General features: G+C 42.1%; 1 protein-coding gene across 1 annotated transcript; it reads left to right on the plus strand.

The window, feature by feature from the left end:
* The first annotated feature begins 3,175 nt into the window (after window positions 1–3,175).
* On the plus strand, window positions 3,176–3,982 carry LOC147892585 (uncharacterized). Its single transcript, XM_087386752.1, has 2 exons — window positions 3,176–3,399; window positions 3,490–3,982. Exons 1-2 carry the CDS (start codon window positions 3,176–3,178, stop codon window positions 3,980–3,982), a joined length of 717 nt encoding a protein of 238 aa, XP_087242878.1.
* Window positions 3,983–19,630: the final 15,648 nt, after the last annotated feature.

A 19,630-nucleotide genomic window follows, 5' to 3' on the forward strand; every position in this document is an offset into this window, starting at 1 on the left:
GAAAAAAAGGGGGGGGCTCAGCAGCCCCCCCAGAGTCTAGCGCAGACTCTGGGGGGCTGCTGAGCCCCCCCCTTTTTTTCGGTTTCATGGGCTGCTGAAACCGAAAAAAAAGGGGGGGGCTCAGCAGCCCCCTAGAGTCTGCTTTCAGCAGCCGCTCAGCAGCCCCAAACTCTATCTATGAAACCTCCTCCCTCCTTCGTCCCCTATCTATGAAACCGAAAAAAAGGGGGGGGCTCAGCAGCCCCCTAGAGTCTGCGCTAGCGCAGACTCTGGGGGGCTGCTGAGCCCCCCCCTTTTTTCCGGTCTCATAGAGTTTGGGGCTGCTGAAATCAAAAAAAAGGGGGGGGCTCAGCAGCCCCCCCCTTTTTTTTGGTTTCATAGATAGGGGACGAAGGAGGGAGGAGAGAGGTCGACCTTATCGATAGGATAGAGGGAGGGAGGAGAGTGGAAAGGTGGAAGGAGGGAGGAGAGAGCCAAGATAGGGGACGAAGGAGGGAGGAGAGCTAATATCGATAGGATGGGAAGGAAGGAGGAGAGTGGAAAGAGGGAGGAGAGAGCTAATATCGATAGGATGGGAAGGAAGGAGGAGAGAGCCGAGAGTGGAAGGAGGGAGGAGAGTGGAAGGAGGGAGGAAAGAGCCGAGAGAGGGGACGAAGGAGGGAGGAGAGAGGTCGACCTTATCCCGTGGTGCTTGCATATTATACTCATCGTATCACTGAATTTCCCTTCATCGTTAAATTGATTTGGGTACCTTGGTTCGCAATCACCTACATTTTCTACTCATCATAGACTCGGTTAATCGGGCCGTATTCAACAGGATATTTTATTTAAGTTAGAGGGGAAGATCAGTGCAAAGCAAGAACCAAATGGCGGAGTTGATCTACCGAAATTACTATCATCCTAGGTGAGAGACCCATTCGACAATGCAATTAGTTTCTTTGTTCTCTATGTGGCTTGAAGCTATCAATGATGAAACAAAACGGTGGCTCATCCCTCGATATCATCGCAAGCAAGGATGTCTCCAAAGCGTCATCAGTGTGCAATCGGCCATGTGCAATCGGCCAGCGTGCATCGATGATGTACCCACTGTCTTCCTGCTAGATAGCCCACGTTGTTTTGAAGGAGTCTCTCCTTCATCTCTCTCCAATCATTAATCGTCCCTATAATAGCATGTGGCTTTTAAGGCTTAAGATTGTGGAATCCTGGCATAATCCAAGTTTGTGAAAGAATCTCGGCCGCCACCTTTCTCACCATCATTCCAGCTCAATGGGTTGTAATGACGGCCACATGGCTACTTCTCATTGTGGTGTCAGGGCATCATCGACATTGGAATTAGCTCAAACACCACTTGTTTCACAATCCTCTACCCATTCTCTATCCATTTTCAATATTTGCACTCTGCTTCCTCGTGACCACGCATCCTGATACTACTCTCTTGTCATTTTCTCCTCTTCATTCTCTCCCACCATTACTTTCTAAGTCTCTTTGGTTGCCTTCTAGCTTTGCATCACACTGCATTTCTCTCTTTCATCCCTTCTTATTTTCATGATCCGTGTTGGGTTATCATCCCTCTGCTCTCAATGCCATGTTGGATTACCATCCCTTTGCTCTCAAGATTGTCTGTATTCTCTGACCTCCTCTAATAACCACTTTCTCTGAGCTCCCTCTGTCTTTGGTACCTTTTGTTGTGTCATCCAAAATGGCTACAGAAGAGGCTTCTATTGAATGGCTTATTGAAGGAGTGAATCTATCACACTCTATCCCGCTCAAGGATGGAAGAAGGATTGTTAGTAAACATTTCCTTCAAAGCCTTCTTCCCCATACGCACAAGCTCATCTGCCTTAAGGCAGTCATTGAAGGTGAAGCAACAATGAAGGTAAAGTTTTCTTCTGAGTGGGATATTGATGGTCAAGAGCATTACGTACTGGATGCCTCCTTGACAAAAAGGTATGCTCTCATCCACAATACAATCATGGCAGCAAGTACTATTAGTGATCTTGAAGAGCCTGGTTCATCATCACGTTGTGTTGCTAGTAGAGTTTACTCCGAAGAGTTTGGCAAAGAAGGAAAGAAAACCTCTCAACCATCTCCTTACGTGGATCTTGAAGAGTTAAATCCCATTGAGAAGCCTGGTATGTACCACAATTCTTATAAGTCGAGGACTGATGTTGACATTGAGATGATGCAGACTTCACACATTGACCTTGAAGGCTCAAATGAGGACCATTCAAAAGATGAATGTCAGATTAGCAAAAGCATCATACCTTGGATCATGGAGAACAAGCAAGCCAATATACTCAAAACGCGGATTGCAAATATAAAGCAAAGGAAGCAAGTCACTGAATTACCAAGGGTATATAATGGAAGTATGCTATTGGAATTTCCTCCAACTTTTGGAAACATCAATGGCATGAATGGCATGGAGCAAAAATTTGATGGCCACATATGGACTAAACCATCAACCACCAACATGGCTATCTCATGTACAGTAAGGCTTAGCTACTGTGTTGGCTCATTAGAATGCCATAGAATTACTTGCCCTTATTTTGCAAACAATAAGAAGTTTAACACATCCTTTTTTAGAGGCTACCTACAAAAGAAGATTGCTCTTGGACTCTTGACTGAAGAGGAGAGGAACAAGATTGTTTGTCACTATTGTCGTAAGCCTGCTTATTGCATTGATACTTGTAATTGCATAGTATATTATGTAATGCCATTTGATGAAACAATGACTAGATTGATGGTCCATGTTGGTAAACATCAGCACGCCATATAGCCAGGAACATCTAAGGCAATGATAGAGAAAACAAAGAAGCTTGTTGCAGATGTTTTGAAGGTGGATAAAAATGCTGGACCACGCAAAGCTCAAATGAGTGTTGCCAAGGAGCTCTTGAATTCATCATTGATGAGAGGAGACAATAATGAAGGGGCAAGTGTGGGAGATCTAGAGTTGACCAACTTTCTTGAGCAATTGGTACCACTAGTTGAGAATCAACGGTATGTTTGTTTGTAGCTAAGTGATTTTTAATTTACTTAACTTTAGAATGGTATAAAGACCTTCTAAATAGTTGACTTCTGATGTTATAGGTTCAAACGGATTGTTGCACAAGAGAAGAAGGCAAGGTTACCTGTTGGGGAAGGTTATGACAGCCTTCTTTTACTAAAGAAAAGGTCTATGTATTCATTCTTCCATGGAAGTCGTTTTCCAAGGCAAGGCTTGCCAGATGAAAAATGTTTTGTTTTTAAAATGTCAACCAATGGTCCAGCATCTAGTGTGGATCTTGTTAATCGCATGAGAAGAGGAGGAAATGGTGATTTGAGGAATTCATGGGTACAATTTGATCACACCCATCGAGTGATTGGGTGGAGCACAATGGCATGTCATGTTTATGATCCTAGGTATAACTTCCCTCCATCCTTATGTATCCATGTTGCTATCATCAAGAGAGTTGTGGTATAATATTTAATAATGTTGGCTTTGTCTACCAGTGTGCAGGAATTAATGACCATCGCCACATGTGAGATGAAAGATGAAGATGCTGCAAGCCAAATCCTATTTTGGGAGATGTTGAATGCCACAATGAAAGAATGTGGGTATCCCCCTGCAGATTTTCATGGTTTCATGTCTGATGAAGCTGGAGCAAATTGGATAGCTGTGAGAACTATTTTCAATGGGGGTCCAAACAACATAATTGTTGGGAGAGAGCACTCATGTCTCTTCCATTGGGAACAAAGCTTGCATAAGCACACAAGGAAATTCATCAAAGAGGATATGAGGAACGAGCATATCACCATGTGTGAGAATTGGAGATTATGTAAGACAAAGCAAGAAGCTACCAACCAAGCAAAGCTCATTCGGAAGTGGTGGCATGCAGGACACGTCTGTGTGGCCGACATTCCTTCAATGGACATATGGTTTAGTTGGTGGGATGTGCGGATTGCCCATTGGGGGAATCTCATGAGCGCGGTATGTATTTTGTAGATAAATGTAGTAAGCTAAATAAATGTAATAAGCCAATCTAATTACCTCCCTTTTTACCACAGGTAACAAAGAGTTCCTTGGAGGAGGCACACACTCCAAGGTCAAATCTAGCTGAAAGCATGCATGGTAGTTGGCTAGTAGGAGAAGGGTTTAAGACAAAGATACAATTATATGATTGTTGCGTCTCGGACATGGCAAATGCCCTATTACAAAGTGCCAAACAATATGCATATATGATTGGAAGGCATGTTGGGGATGGTCCTAACTTGGAAGCCTTGATGCAAAGAGTGGCCTCAAGGAGTACACCTTCACCAGCACAAGTTGCACAAATGGTGCATGAAACAGTTGCAGGGACACCAATGTATGAAGAACCAAGACCATTACATGGGGATAAGGTAACAGTCCAAAGAAAGAGAAGCAAGTCATCAAGTATACATTTAGAAAACACCTCACACAAGCCAGGGTATGTGATGGAGACCAGAGATCGTAAGCAAAGAGGGCGGCCGAGAAAAATTAGGTTCGAGACAGAAGGTGGAGATTGGCATTCAATAAAACCGCAAGGTAATACCCAACCAGTGGATGTTGAGGCTTCCACAATGGAGCAAGGTGGAGTTCAAGGGGAGTCTACAAAAACATCATGGGAAAAACATGGCAATGTAGGGGAAGCTGAAGGAGCTCAGAATGAGACCATGCCCGCAAGAGAACAAGCCCCAACGGCTCCACCTATGAGACAAGGAGGCCTTCCTAATGGCCTCTCTATTGTTGAGGTGCCTATCCACCGTACCTTTTGGGCAATTCGAAGGACCTCCAAAAACTCTAAAGTGAAGTGTCTTGGATTCATAGATGGAAAGGTTAAGTGTAATCGATATATACAAAGCAGTTCACAAGGAGTGGTGGCACCCTGTTTCTACTCTGAACGGCAGCATCCAGGGGTAGGAGGACCAAAAGCACAATGGATGTGGCTTTGTAATGATGATATAACTCATACATGGCACCTAGATCATAATATCATGCATGTTCCTGAACGTCCATCTGTGTGGAAGGTGGATGTGGAAACAAACATCACAAGTGAGGAGATAGGCAATCTCATCAAGGGTGGTTTTAGACTGCAAATAGTGGATCAACCCCATGTAAATTGGAGGACACCAAATGTACCTCAAGGATCAGCACCGATGCCAACTAATTTTTGTGATGCACATGGAGGGTCGGCATCCATACCAAGGAATTTAGCTCAACACACATTGGTAAGAACCACAAAATGGAGGCATGGCATATCTAAGGAGGCTGCAAAAAGAATAGCTAGTGCTCAATCTATGCACGCTATTGTCATGGGAGAAATGATAGTGGAGCTTCTTCATCATAGTATTTTCCATTTGAGAACAACAAGGCTCGGATATCTTACGATGTGCACATCAAGACTGAACCCATGTGTACATGTCCAGATTTTCAAAAAAGAGAGTTGGGTCAAAAACCTTACCTGGCATGCAAACATATCTATTACATCTTCATCCGTGTATTGGGATTGGATCCAAACCAACACATGCTTATTCATCAACCAACCCTTTCCACTATGGATGTTTCATCAGTGCTTAGTTGACCTAGGATCAATCCATAGACCTGAATGCAAAATATAAACTTGGTTGGTGTTATGATAGGCCACTTTTTGATGTGACACTTTTTTTTGCTCAAAATTTGTTGTGTTGAGTCAACACAATGTTCTTAATGTGGATCATTTTACTAATTGCTTTGGCCTTTTCAAATAATAGAACTACATGAAAATTGGCATATGCTTACTTGAAGTTTCATTAAACCTCTGTTGCCTTAGCAACAATCCATAGACTTGAATGCATAATACATATTTGTTGGTATTGTGATGGCTCATTTTTATATATGATATCATTTATTACTGACTTGCAATATAAATTAATTGGATTAATAGCTTTGTCTTTTTTAGTCCATAGAATTGCTAATTGCTTTGGTATTTCCTAGGATAAATCCATAGATACAGGATAAGTAATTACTTTGTTATTTTTTGATTAGTAGGTCTTTTTTTATGGGACTCTAAAAAAGCTCACAAACTTTGATAAATTTCCAAAAAAGCTCGCATTAAAAAGCTCACAATAAAATTTTCCCCCAATAGAGAGGCCTTTTGATTTTACATTTTGCCTTATGGATGAGTGCTCTAACATACATGGTAGCAATAACTTCACAAGGATACTTGATAGAAGAGGTCAAGGAGATCAAGTAGGGTATTAACTGGCTATTGATAGAAGAGGTTAAGGCCCAGTTAAGGAGTCCATTAACAAGCTATGGGCCTTTAAGAAGCATATTGTTGCCCAAAGCTTTGAGCTTAAACCCAGTCTTGTTTAATTGTAAGTGGTTGGATATTAAAAAAGGGATAACAAAATCATCACTTCTAGCAAGTGAGGACTCATGCCATTGAGGGTATATGCAAATTAAGAATGCCTTCTTGAGAAGTATTTAGTCGATGAGGTGGAATTAGTGGGCACGATGCAAAGTTAGTGGACACTCATCTCGAACATTTAAAAATGTGTCCCTAGCACTATTTTTTTAATAGCTGAAGATAGAAATTTTGGACTTTAAAAAGAATTAAAGGGAATATTATTGCTCATGCACCTTTGAAGCCATGGAAACAATTTTTGGTGTGGGGCATATAACCATGCCAACAACCAACATGACGTTGGACCATCACCATGGCCACATCAACCTGTGCATCTACCATAACCACCATGCTTGGTGATAATAGCCATAACTAGCCAATTGAAACCAGACACATCAATCCCTATGAAAAATATTTTTTGAAGCCCTTAAGTTAAGGGCAACCCTAAACCCTAACCATGATCATTGAAACTAGCCATGCTACCACTGTGGACTGTAACTAACCAACTAAAACCAAACATGGCTGGGAAGGAAAGGAGTGGGGGGCATGGGCTTTACAACTTCACAAAGGGAAGGAGTCATAGGAGAGAACAAGTCAGCAGAGGGACACTAGACTCAGCTCCAGCTCCAGCTCAGAAAGACATTGCCAAAAGAAAAGAGCAAACTTCTCATGTGCCCCCAAGAGAAGTTTCTTGTGCCTTCAACTGAGGCACATCCTTCTTATGAGAGATCAAGAGATTAAGATAGTTCTTGAGCAACCTTGTGTTGAGAGTTGTGGTGCCATGAGCACATGTAGAGCAAAGGTATGAGCAAAGGGAAAGCTGCCACATAGCATGGAGGACATCCCACATGTGAGCAAGCAAATGGATGTAAGTACCCTCACCTATAAAAGGGAGGTTCATTTGAAGTAATATCAATCAAGCACTATGCACTATCTCAAGATTCTTTTTATGAGTCCAAGCTAATCTATCTTGGAACCTAATTGACTTGAGGTAGATGTCATGAGCACTCTCTTCATCATGTTTCCACATAGGTTCCATCCACCTTAGAGTGCTCCATAGATCCTGAGGCACACATGTTTTGTCATGGTATCAGAGCTTAGGTCTAGTCTCCTAGATTAGTTGTAGGCATGTCTTAGGAGCTCATGTTTTTCTCTTAGGTTAGTTTTAGTTTTAGAAGGAGAGTTCTTATGAAATGCCCGTCTTCCCATTCCGAAAGAGAGCGATTCCTTCATAATCTTATGTGAGAGAGAAAGAGAGAGTTCTTTGTGTGCTTTTCATTGAGAGAGAGATTTTGCTCTCATATCCTCTTCTAAGAGAGAGGTATTCAGCCTAAGAGAAAGATATGGACTCTACAACTCAAGCTAGCCTTGCATAGACAAAGCCTCAACAACGAGCAGCGATGACCTCTGAAGTGAAGCCTCACCCACGCTCCATGGTAGACTTCATAAGGCTCCAAAAGCCACAGCTCTCTAGGCCATAGATTCAGCTTCTGCTCCAACACGATTGCTCTCCAACAGCATAGCCCAAAGCTCTTTTGACTCAGCTAGACTGCTCACCAGCCAGCCTCCAAACAGTGCGGGCTGCCACAAAGTCTTCCAAGCTCTTGCACACCGATCAAACGAGGCCTTCCACTACAAGCTCTCAGCGCGGTGCGATTGCAATGACTCTAAGCCTTCACCGTGCCAATGCGTGACTCAGCCAGCAGCAGCGCTAGTAGGACTTCAGGCACAACGGCACCTTTGCTCCAGACGCCAACCAGCAATGACCACACGGGCTGCAAATCGGAGAAGATAGAATGTCGTCTGCCTCTCATGCACAAAGTGGCCAAGCTACTTCTGACACCCCAAATAGCCTATCCGAATGCACAACGAGCAGTAAGCTTCATCGACATCTACGCAAGCTCTCAACATCGAGCAATGCAATAGCCCCGAACGTCTCCGACCTGCAACATCAGACAACGACCTTAGCTGCAGCATGCTCATACGATCGCCCAGGCTTCCAGCTTCGTGACCAAGCTGCACCAGCCAACAAATGCCTCAGCCGCCTCATATGTCCTTGCGAGCTCCAGTGCAATAGCATCTATCAAAAGCATGACACCCATGAGACCTCCAACTCTACACAGCACTAGCTTTCTGCCTAGTCATTCAAAGCGCCGCCCATAGCCTTCTTCAAAGGCTTCGTTCACTGTCAGCTAGCATTGGCGCTCCAACATAGCGTGTGCAACCGCCATCGGGACTCCAGCAGAACAACACCGATGCCCCATCGCCATCGTCGTTTCTGAGCATCCAAGGTCTCAGACCTTAGGAAAACCCACGTGGCAAACCGTTGTTAATTCTAGGTTAGATTAATGCTTTAGTTGAAATTTTGCCACGTGGCAGATAAGGGTATGGTCAACTTAACAGACCATGGTTAAGTTAAAATTAGGGTTAATTAAGCCACATCAGCATGCACAGTCAGCAGTGCCTTCTAAGCACACAGCCTCTTGCTAAGCACAGTATGGAATTCAGCATGTGAATCCCTGTGTCACATCATCAAAGGCCCTCTTCTTCACAGAATCTTTGACAAGCGATAACTTGCAATCTAAGAGGAATTTGCACACGCTCCAAAAAGGAAAAGTGATCGTCTTTTTGAGCTCTACGCACCTGTCATGTCAAAAGCATTGTATGCAATTAGACACTGCCAATATTGAAAGAAATCAATTGGTAAGACCTTTGCAACAAATGGAAAAGCAACGCATGAATCTAATAAGCATGCCAAAAGCACAAGTGTATGAGATGACCATAGCATGAAGCATGGCATCCACACATAAAGCATCAAGGCACATGGAAGAACAAAGCATCATGCATGAAGCTACATCAAGCAAAAAAGCAAACACCATCGTCATCAAGCCATGAGCCAAAAGGTGACATAAATGGAATGTATTAAGAAGCAAAAACCTTGCCAACCTTGCCTATGTTTTGTAATCAAACCTGACCACCTGAGAGTAGCTATGAAAGCACCCAGGGGAGGTATTGACATGTAAAAACCACACTTGACCACCTTAAGTAGCAATGCATGCACTAAGGGGAGGTGATGGATTTGTAACTCACATCTGACCACCTTGCAGTAGCCAAAGGGTTATGGCACCAAGGGGAGGTGTTGAAAGTTTTGGTGCCATGAGCACATGTAGAGCAAAGGTATGAGCAAAGGGAAAGCTGCCACATGGCATGGAGGACATCCCACATGTGAGCAAGCAAATGGATGTAAGTACCCTCACCTATAAAAGGGAGGTTCATTTGAAGTAATATCAATCAAGCACTATGCACTATCTCAAGATTCTTTTTATGAGTCCAAGCTAATCTATCTTGGAACCTAATTGACTTGAGGTACATGTCATGAGCACTCTCTTCATCATGTTTCCACATAGGTTCCATCCACCTTAGAGTGCTCCATAGATCCTGAGGCACACATGTTTTATCACCTTGCACATCGAAGTTGCACCAAAGTATGGCATGAATCGTCAATGTTATGGCCACAAGGTTGCCGGCAAAGATACACTAGATCAAATATGACAACAAGGAACAAAGCATGTCGTTGGTGGACTCTATCCAGTGGATCCTTTGACAGGTGCTCCACCTTTGTTCAAAAATGTGACGAGTTTGATTCAATACGTAGGAGATGGTCATCAAGGCTTACTAGGATATTGTAAACGCATCGGCCATTCCAATGCTGAAGCACACTTTGCGAAGGTTCACTTGTTGAGAATGGAAGGAGAGATAAAGACACTTAGAGATACCATGCATAACCTCCAAGAACAACTAACCCAAGAACAAAAAAAACTTGCTGACTCAGAAATTGCAAAAGAGAGGTCGCAAGAGACAATTACAAGATTAATAGATGAGAAGAACAAACTGTTGAAAAAGACTTGGTGTATCCAAAAAGAGGTTGCTACATTGACTAAGAGAGATTAGAAATGATAAAAAGAACCCCTCTACGTTATAAGCATAAGATCAAGCCCGCATATGGTGGTGGAGCAAGGAAGCACAAGGTGAAAGCTATACAAGGTATGTATATTTGGACTATTTTTGTAATTATGAAGCATTACTTACAAATGAGTCATTTATTTTTCTAATTTTATCATGATTTATGCAAAAATTTTGGGGAGGAGGTTATTGGAAGAAATTCCTCTGACAAAATTTTTTATCATAAAGAGCGTATTTAAGAAGAAAGAATTCATTTCTATTCTTAGGGACCCCCCGTCGGCATGCATTCCGACATGTAATATTACAAGAGGTTGCAACTGATTTAGAGAATCTTGTAGATCCATTGGAAGTTGTCCATGCATGTGATGTTGCTCGCATTGGTCGGCAAGGGTACTTAGCTGTGTATAATGTCTTTTTAAATGCACTTCAAGGTCAAGGCATTGAGAATCCTCTACTGTTGAGACCAGTATACGTTAGAAATGCAAGGAAAGAAACAAATTCTATTGTTCAAGATTTGTTGGGTGGACTTATACACATCTCAAAAAACATGGCTTTGGAAGGCATAAACAAGACAAATGTCTGAGAGTGCTCTCAACGGAAGCAAGAAGGGAAGAAGGAGAGAGAGAAACAGAGAGCCACACAAGTTTGGTGGGTGCAGAACCACCCTAATCTTCTTTTTCATTCATTTATATATGTGTTTGAGTATTGTACATAACCGGGGTTAAGGCACAGTGACCTTTAACCCCCACAACCTCCCACTTAAAGGACAATGTGCCTTTAAGGGAGAACAACCAGCGAGCATACTATCCAATGCCCATCAATACACGACAATACTCAAACCGCTGACTAGGTAGACTCTTCGTCAGCATATCTGCAGGGTTATCATCTGTATGAACCTTGACAAGCTCTATGCGCTTGTCCTCAAGTACCTCCCTGATGAAATGGTACCTCACCTCAATGTGTTTGGTCTTTGCATGAAAGACCGGATTCCGTGCTAGCTGAATAGCACTCATGGAATCACTATGTAATGTCGGTACACCTGTATGAATCCCCAAATCTCCCACTAGCCGATCAAGCCATATAGCCTCCTTGCAACCCTCTGTGGCTGCAACATACTCAGCCTCTGTGGTAGACAAAGCCATGCACTTCTGTGCACGAGACATCCACGACACTGCACCACCTGCAAAGGTGAACACATAACCAGAAGTGGATCTCCTACTATCCACATGCCCTGCATAGTCTGAATCTGTGTACCCAAGTACATGCATGTCTCCTTTACCAAAGCAGATGCACATCTCCTTGGTACCCTTCATGTACCTCATGATGCACTTAACTGCCTCCCAATGCCTCTTTCCTAGATTAGCCATATACCGGCTAACAACTCCCACTGCAAATGCAATGTCTGGTCTAGTAGCTATCATAGCATACATAAGACTAAGGAACCTTGGCCATCATGGCCCTTTCCTCATCTGATTTGGGACTATCTGTATGACTCAGTTTCACATATGGAGGCAATGGAGTACTCACTGCCTTCCCCCCCCTCCATATTGAAACGCTGTCATACTTTTGTAACATACTCTTTTTGTGAAAGCCAAAGGAGTTTCCTACTTCGATCACGCGTGATGCGCATACCAAGAATATGACCTGCAAATCCCAAATCCTTCATATCAAAGGCCTCATGCAACTTGGCCTTTAATGCATCTAGCTCATAAGTATTCTTGCTAGCCAATAGCATATCATCCACATATAGTGCCAAGATTATCAGGCTATTATCCTTAGCCCTTTTAGTGTAGAGGCAGTGATCAATTTCACTCCTTCTAAAACCCTGGAACCGAATGAAAGCATCAAACTTCTGATACCATTCTCTAGGCGCTTGCTTAAGACCATAGAGACTCTTCTTTAGCTTGCAAACTAAATGCTCTTTGCCCTTTTCTTCAAAGCCTTCCGGCTGCACCATGTAAATTTCCTCATGCAAATCCCCATGCAAGAAAGCTGTCTTGACATCCATCTGCATAAGCTCCATATCCTCTGATGCCACTAGTCCAAGCATGCATCTAAGTGTGGTCATCTTCACAACCGGAGAGAATATCTCATCAAAGTCTACACCCTTCTCTTGCTTGAACCCTTTAGCAACCAAACGGGCCTTGTACCTAGGCACATCATCACCTGTGACCTTCATTTTGTAGACCCATTTACATGGCAATGCTTTCTTTCCATGTGGCAAAGAAACCAAGTCCCAAGTCTTATTCTTCATAAGTGAACTCATCTCTGATTGCATAGCATACTCCCACTTGCGTTGATCCTCACGCATCATAGCCTCTCTATAGCAAGAAGGCTCCCCGCAATCAGTAAGCATCACATAGTCTACCCCTGGAACAAACCTATCAGGCGGTCTAGACACTCTAGATGATCTTCTCAAGGGCATTTCAGCTTGCTGTCCCACTTGCATATCAGCCACATTTGGCTTATCATTTCCACCAATAGATGATCCATCATCTACCCTTGATTGTATACCTGTGGGAGTACTTGGTGGTACCATTTCTTGCACATTTGGTGCATGGACAGCTTGCTGTCTATCAACATAGGCAGGTGGATTCACATCCTGGAAAGTGATTGTCCTCATTTCCACATCCCTCATGGGTGCCTTATGCATCTTCTTCTCATTGAAGACCACGTCATGGCTGCGTATGATCTTCTTTGCTTCTGGATCCCAGAGATGATAGCCCATCTCTCCACTTTCACCATAACCTAGAAAGATGCATTTCCTAGACTTAGGATCTAGCTTCTTTCGAAGCTCTTTTGGCACATGTGCATATGCCTCACACCCAAATATACGCAAATGAGAGTAAGAGGGCTTCTTTCCACTCCATGCCGCTTCAGGAATACCACCATCCAAACTCTTACTAGGTGATCTATTGATCACATGCACTGCAGTCTTCATTGCCTTAGCTCAAAAACCACCAGAAAGACTTGCATTGGAAAGCATGCATTGCAACCTTTCTTGAATGGTACGGTTCATCTTTTTTGCAACTGGATTTTGCTCTGGAGTACGAGGGGATGTAAGCTCCCTCTTAATCCCACGAGTATCACAGAAATGCTGAAAGTCATGAGAGAGATACTCTCCACCATTGTCAGTCCGTAGGCATTTAAGCGTTCTACCTAACTGATTCTCAACCAAGGCCAGCCAATTCTGAAATACCTGGAACACATCACTCTTCCGAGCTATAGCATAAGCCCACACTTTCCTAGTTGCATCATCAATGAATGTCACATAGTATTCAGCCCCACCTAATGACCGTGTAGGCATGGGACCACATACGTCTGAATGCACCAAATCAAGCTTTTCAAACTCTTTCTTTCCCCTTCTTTTATGGGCTGATTTAGTCTGCTTTCCATAGAGACAATGCTCACAAAATTCAAAATCAAAGAAACTCAAATGCGGTACAGAACCCAAACAGCATAAGAGTTTCATTCCATTCTGGCTCATGTGCCCCAACCTGCAATGCCACAAAGAAGTGCTTGGCTGCTTGGTTATTGCAACAACATGATCAAATACCCCTGATACATGTAAGGGATACAAAGTCCCACACTTGGCACCCCTGGCCAAAAGCATAGAGCCCTTCTGAATTTTCCAACTCTGAAAGCCAAAAGTGGTGTGAAAACCAACATCATCTAGCTGACCCACTACAATAAGACTCTTGGTCAGCTTAGGCACATGTCTCACATGTTTCAAAACAAATGCAGACCCATTTGCAAAAGAAAACTTTATGTCACCTGCTCCCACTATGTCACATGCATAGTCATTTCCAAGATGCACACAACCTGTCTTTCCACTATCATAAGTGGAGAACCATTCCCTATGGGGAGTAACATGGAATGAAGCACCAAAATCCAAAATCCAATCCTGGGAATATGCATCATCTGAAGTGGTAAGCAACTCTGCAGATAAAGTAGACATGAAGAGAACATCATTGTCACTATCATGTGTGACTGCATTGATCTCCTCGATCTTCACTTTTCCTTTGTCCTCCCTTGGACTCTCTTCCTTTTGATTTGCACCCCAATTTGCATTCTTTTTCTTATCCTTTTGCTCTCTTTTCAGCTTGTAGCAATCCTTTTTCATATGGCCCTTCTTGCCACAATGGTAACACTCAATGTTCCGTGCCCTGGATTTGCTACGAGACTTCCCTCTTTCTTGGGACTTCCCCCTGAACTGTGATCTGCCCCTTTGCACATTTAAGGCTGCATCCTGCTTGTTGCCATCCATAGACTTCCGTCTAATCTCCTCGGCCAACAAGCTACCCACAACATCATCAAATTTCAGTACTCCACCAGGTGCAGAGTTACTAACAGCTGTACGGAAGGTATCCCATGAGGATGGCAATGAACATAAGAGAAATATTGCCTTAGTCTCCGCATCAAAATTCATTTTCTGAGCCTGAAGCTGGCTGAAAATAATATTGAATTCATTCAAATGAGAAGCAATGGAGACCCCTTCCTTCATCTGCAGCTCAAACAACCTCTTCATGAGGTAAACTTTATTAGAGGCAGTTTCCTTTTCATAAGTGGCACACAGTTTCTTCCACAAATCTTCCGTAGTCTGCTCATTTACTACTGTGAAATAAACTGACTCTGCAAGATGAAGTCTAATAGTAGACTTTGCTAATGCATCCAACTCATTCCAATCATCCTCAGACATATCCGCAGGCTTAGCTTCAATACTTGCCAAGGGTTTAATCTGTTCTTTTGAATAAGCACATCCCTTATTTGTTCTTTCCACAAAGAAAAGTTTGTCCCATCAAACTTTGTAATGCTGAAAATCTCCTTTTCAGACATGGAAGAGGATGCCATGATACAAATGAAACAAAATCCCAAATGCTAGTGCCTGCAAGAGAGAATCACACCAAATACCAGGTGCACCCAAATGTGTATGCCACAATAGACTGAAATATCACAAAAAAACTCAAAGCTCAAAGCATCAAAAGATGCATCTGACTCATGTGCATATACTATGCATCCATATGAGCAAATCTGGCCCAAAAGAAAATGCCAATAAGTGCCAAATGACTCAAGCATAAACATTGTTCACTGGCATATGCATCAATAATATCTCATCCAAGAGAGCATAGCACTATCAGTGCATCACCAACAATGTGTCAAAGCTGTCCCTCAGCATAAAATAGCATCCATGTGCAAAGCGTCCATAAAAAATAGCATCCCACAAGGCAATTTGGGCCTATCAGCGCATCCAACAAGGATCGCAATGCATCCAAATGGCCTATAAATAATCCATTGCAACCCAATGCATACCACGAATGAGCGCACACTGCTCAAACTGCAACCAGAGTGATCTGCATAAGGTATGCTCAAGAAATCATAGTCCCACGATAATGAGCGCTATTGAAAATAGAACCTGAGATGCCTCAAAACATGGGCGCCATTGCATAATCGGACTCAGCAAGAAAATATGCAAATATCTCTCTTCTGCTAGAACTACAAAATCCCAACCGATGAGTGCGAAATGGGAGTCAACACTTATCCACTGCCATGTGGCATAAATATAAGGTTTCAAAACCTTAGAATGAAAAATGCATAACAGAGAGACGAAATTGAATACACAGAGATATATAACTCTGAAAATCCTCCACCGAATCGCGCAAGAACTAACAGGTAGGGGTCTTTGGGTGTCTGGAACGCAATGGGACAGACGGTTTTGGAAACCGTGGTCTCAATCACTGGGTCCAACACACGGACTGAAAAACGTTTTTGGAAACAGAGCTATTTGTAAACTCCACCGGAGTGCGAATGATGAGCAACATAGAAGTTTTAGGACCTCCTGAGTCCACCGGAACTAACAGATCTACAAATGGTTACTCCAAACTTGAGTTCCAACACCCGGGCAAAAAACGCAAGAACTGACACAATGAGTCAGAAATCCAATGAAATGATCCCAGATTCAAGAATGAAGGTGTTTCCAAGCTCCTGAAGTGAAGTGGACACCAAAAGCAAGCAATAGTTTCCTCTACAAGTCAATATGGAGTCTCTGTCATCGAACGGAACAGGGAAAAGCTCAAAAAACGACTTTTTCTTTGAAAGCTCTTAACAGGCTCTCAAAACCACTTCGCAAAGCCAAAGTGACTTTTCCAAAGGTTCCTCCAAGGTCTCTGCACACTCGGATGCAAGTAAAGTCACCCACAAAGCTTCCCACAAAGCTTCTCCTTCCTCCCACAGAGCTACTGAGCTTCAAAGCATTCACGCACGCTCAGCTAGATCACCCGGGCTCTGATACCAGTTGAGAGTGCTCTCAACGGAAGCAAGAAGGGAAGAAGGAGAGAGAGAAACAGAGAGCCACACAAGTTTGGTGGGTGCAGAACCACCCTAATCTTCTTTTTCATTCATTTATATATGTGTTTGAGTATTGTACATAACCGGGGTTAAGGCACAGTGACCTTTAACCTCCACAATGTCCAACATAGCAAAAAGAAAGGAGGACCAACTACCAAAGGGGCAAAGCAAGGACCAAGAACCTTTGAGTACACAGAGCACAATAATGTTTTTTTGGATGTACGTAGGTTCCAAGCTGCAATGGTGGAGTTTTACAACATGAAAGCATGGGGTAGGTTAAAATTATATTGTTTAGAGAGCTACAATTTTTATTGAAATCTTTTCTAATCATGTAAATATTTTAATCTTTCAGATTGTGAAGGAAAGTTAGTATTTTGTTATCAAATTGGATGAGTGTGAGGTTGTAAAAGGCCACAATTTGGAGAGGGTTAGTATTACTTTGATGAATAAAGCCCTCGGACATGCCAAAGATAAGGAAATTAGGGAAGATTTTAGTGTGCAATCAGAAAAGCACATTTGGTGGCTTACCGCATTTGAACTCCAAGTGTCATATATATGTAAACAAAAGGAGAGTTGCTTCAATTTGAAGGGTTCAGATCATTTAAAGTTGAATGGCACATGGCAAGAGATCTTAAGACATTGAAGTGTATGTTTGGAATGGAATTGAGTGCAAATGCGACATATTCATGTCTTTATTGTATGCACTCACACCAACTTCGAGGTAGTAACATAGGAATACATAGAGGGAAAGAGCAAATAAAAAGAGGAAAAGACTTTGGGAATGCTAAAGATGTAATGAATGACATCACAGATGATGATGCCAACAAATGGATGTATTGGAGCAATGGAGTAATGAGCTGCAATCAGGATGCTACACCCAACAAAGATCAGAACGATAAAAATTGGGATCCAATTTTAAACATTCCATTACAAAGAGTGCATTTTTGTGTGTTACATGTGAAGATGCGGCTCATTGATAAATTGCTTTACTTGCATATTGTATATGTATAGAACATGAAACTGGAGGAGAGAGTAGCATCATGTATAGCAAGGGTCAGAAGCTTTGCTCTCGAGCATGGGTCTACATGGCAGGAATGTAAAGCTAATCAAAGATGCACAATTGTCAAGAAAATCAAGAAATCTTCCAAATAAAGTGTCCATGGGAGGCTCTAAGACATGAAGGTTTTTGTGCAATCATGGAAAACATCGATTAAATCTACATTGGAACTATTGGAAAAAGTTATGTGATTGCACCACTAATTTGGAAGCTGATCCTCATGTCAGAAGGTAGTATCAATTCATGCTGGGCTTCATGATGCATTTCATTCCTGTACATATTGTTCAAGAAAACATCATCTGCATCAATGAAGAGGAAGAGTTCTTGAACAAGGTTTATGTATTGTCCCCCAATATTCAAAATCAATTGTTAAGCACTTCAACATTATTAAGACTATATCAAATATGCAAACGTCTAAAAAAACTAACCAAAGGACAACCATGATAATCTGATCAGTGACCCACTCATTCTTTGATTTGAGTGCATTTATGCATTCAGTTGTCATGGTAATATCTCTTGCCTCAAACATAGTCATGTAAGAAATCAAAAATCTAGAACCCAACTCAGCCAACCTTTGACAATTTATTGAATCTCTTAAAGTTGTATCGTGAATAAATTGCTGGTTGCTTTTCTCCCTTTCTAGTGCAATGTACTCTTCATAGGCAACCTTGGCCCTTGTGTCTCTGTTATGTGTCACTTCTTGTATTTGAATGCCCTCATCCTTTGGCTATCAAGCTAGTGGAACCAATAAAATATCTCTCATTTTTTGAATCCACCCAATCAGTGGGATGAAGGAGCTTGTCATATCTATATCTTACCCTCTTCACCGTCTCAATATCTTTAACCATGAGTGTGACTCTATGTGCATGGGTAGCTACAAGCATTCCCCTTTCTTTGGTGATGGCCCCTTTGAGATGCTTCTACTTTGTCAGCAACTATTGCGATGTGAAGTCCTTTTCCATGTTTTCTTGCTATAGATTTGGTCCTTGCCATATCCAATCTTCTTGACTAAAAAAACATCAAACACAATCCTCAAAGCATCAAGAGAGATTGTAAGATTGCAAACCACTATAGGACATATGCAAAACATGCTCAACAAAGAGATTTAGAATTACATCATAAGGAATTAGATGATTCATTGAGAGTAGATTAACTTTGGGAGGAAAGTCACTACAAGGCATAGGCCCTTTTTCGACAAAAATACCGATGTTTTTTACACTAATTTTTTTTTTAAACGGGCGCAAAGGTCGTTATTTACATCAGTATAAGCATCAAAAAAGAATGGTCACTATATAAGCATCACTATATAGCGACTCTAGTAAACGTTGCTATATAGTGATACTGGTAAATGTCTCTATATAGTGATGATTAACAAAACTTTAAAGAAAACATTAGTGGGACTAAATAGGGCCACAGCAAGCCCTGTTTTGCCCCACTAATGTTTTTTTTATAGTAATCACAAAATAAAGTTTTTATTACAAAATTGCCATTGCGAAAAGGGAGGATTACCAGAATTTGAGCGACTGCATTCGAGCGAGGAATTTCATAAATTTTGATTTGGTCTTTGTGCTCGAATACACACGCAAAAAATTACTTTTTTGAACACCTTGCAATCTTATGGTAAAAATTGATTTTGTTTTTGTACTCGAGCATGGCTTGCACATGGCTATGCTTAGTAAAATTGCTTTTATGAACATCAAACTCAAGATTGAATTCTCACAAGTAGATTAGAAAAAAGAAACACTCGCATAGTCATAGTGATTGCTGAGGGAGGGTCATTTGGTCTAGGCGGTGGGGGTGGAGGAGAAGGGAGGCATGCATTCATGTCATCTTCATTTCTCCCTTGACTTCTATACACTTGGTCTTTGGTATTGATCTTTTC

Source organism: Dipteris shenzhenensis, chromosome 16, assembly GCF_047967505.1.
Source record: "Dipteris shenzhenensis isolate YYH24624 ecotype China chromosome 16, Dip_SZ_1.0, whole genome shotgun sequence".
NCBI classification, from domain to species: domain Eukaryota; kingdom Viridiplantae; phylum Streptophyta; class Polypodiopsida; order Gleicheniales; family Dipteridaceae; genus Dipteris; species Dipteris shenzhenensis.

Excerpts from the sequence above, each read along its gene's own strand:
- LOC147892585 (XM_087386752.1), top strand. The coding sequence starts at position 3,176 with ATGTATTCATTCTTCCATGGAAGTCGTTTTCCAAGGCAAGGCTTGCCA. Across the intron at positions 3,400-3,489 it reads TGTCATGTTTATGATCCTAG|TGTGCAGGAATTAATGACCA; the intron begins GTATAACTTCCC and ends TTTGTCTACCAG.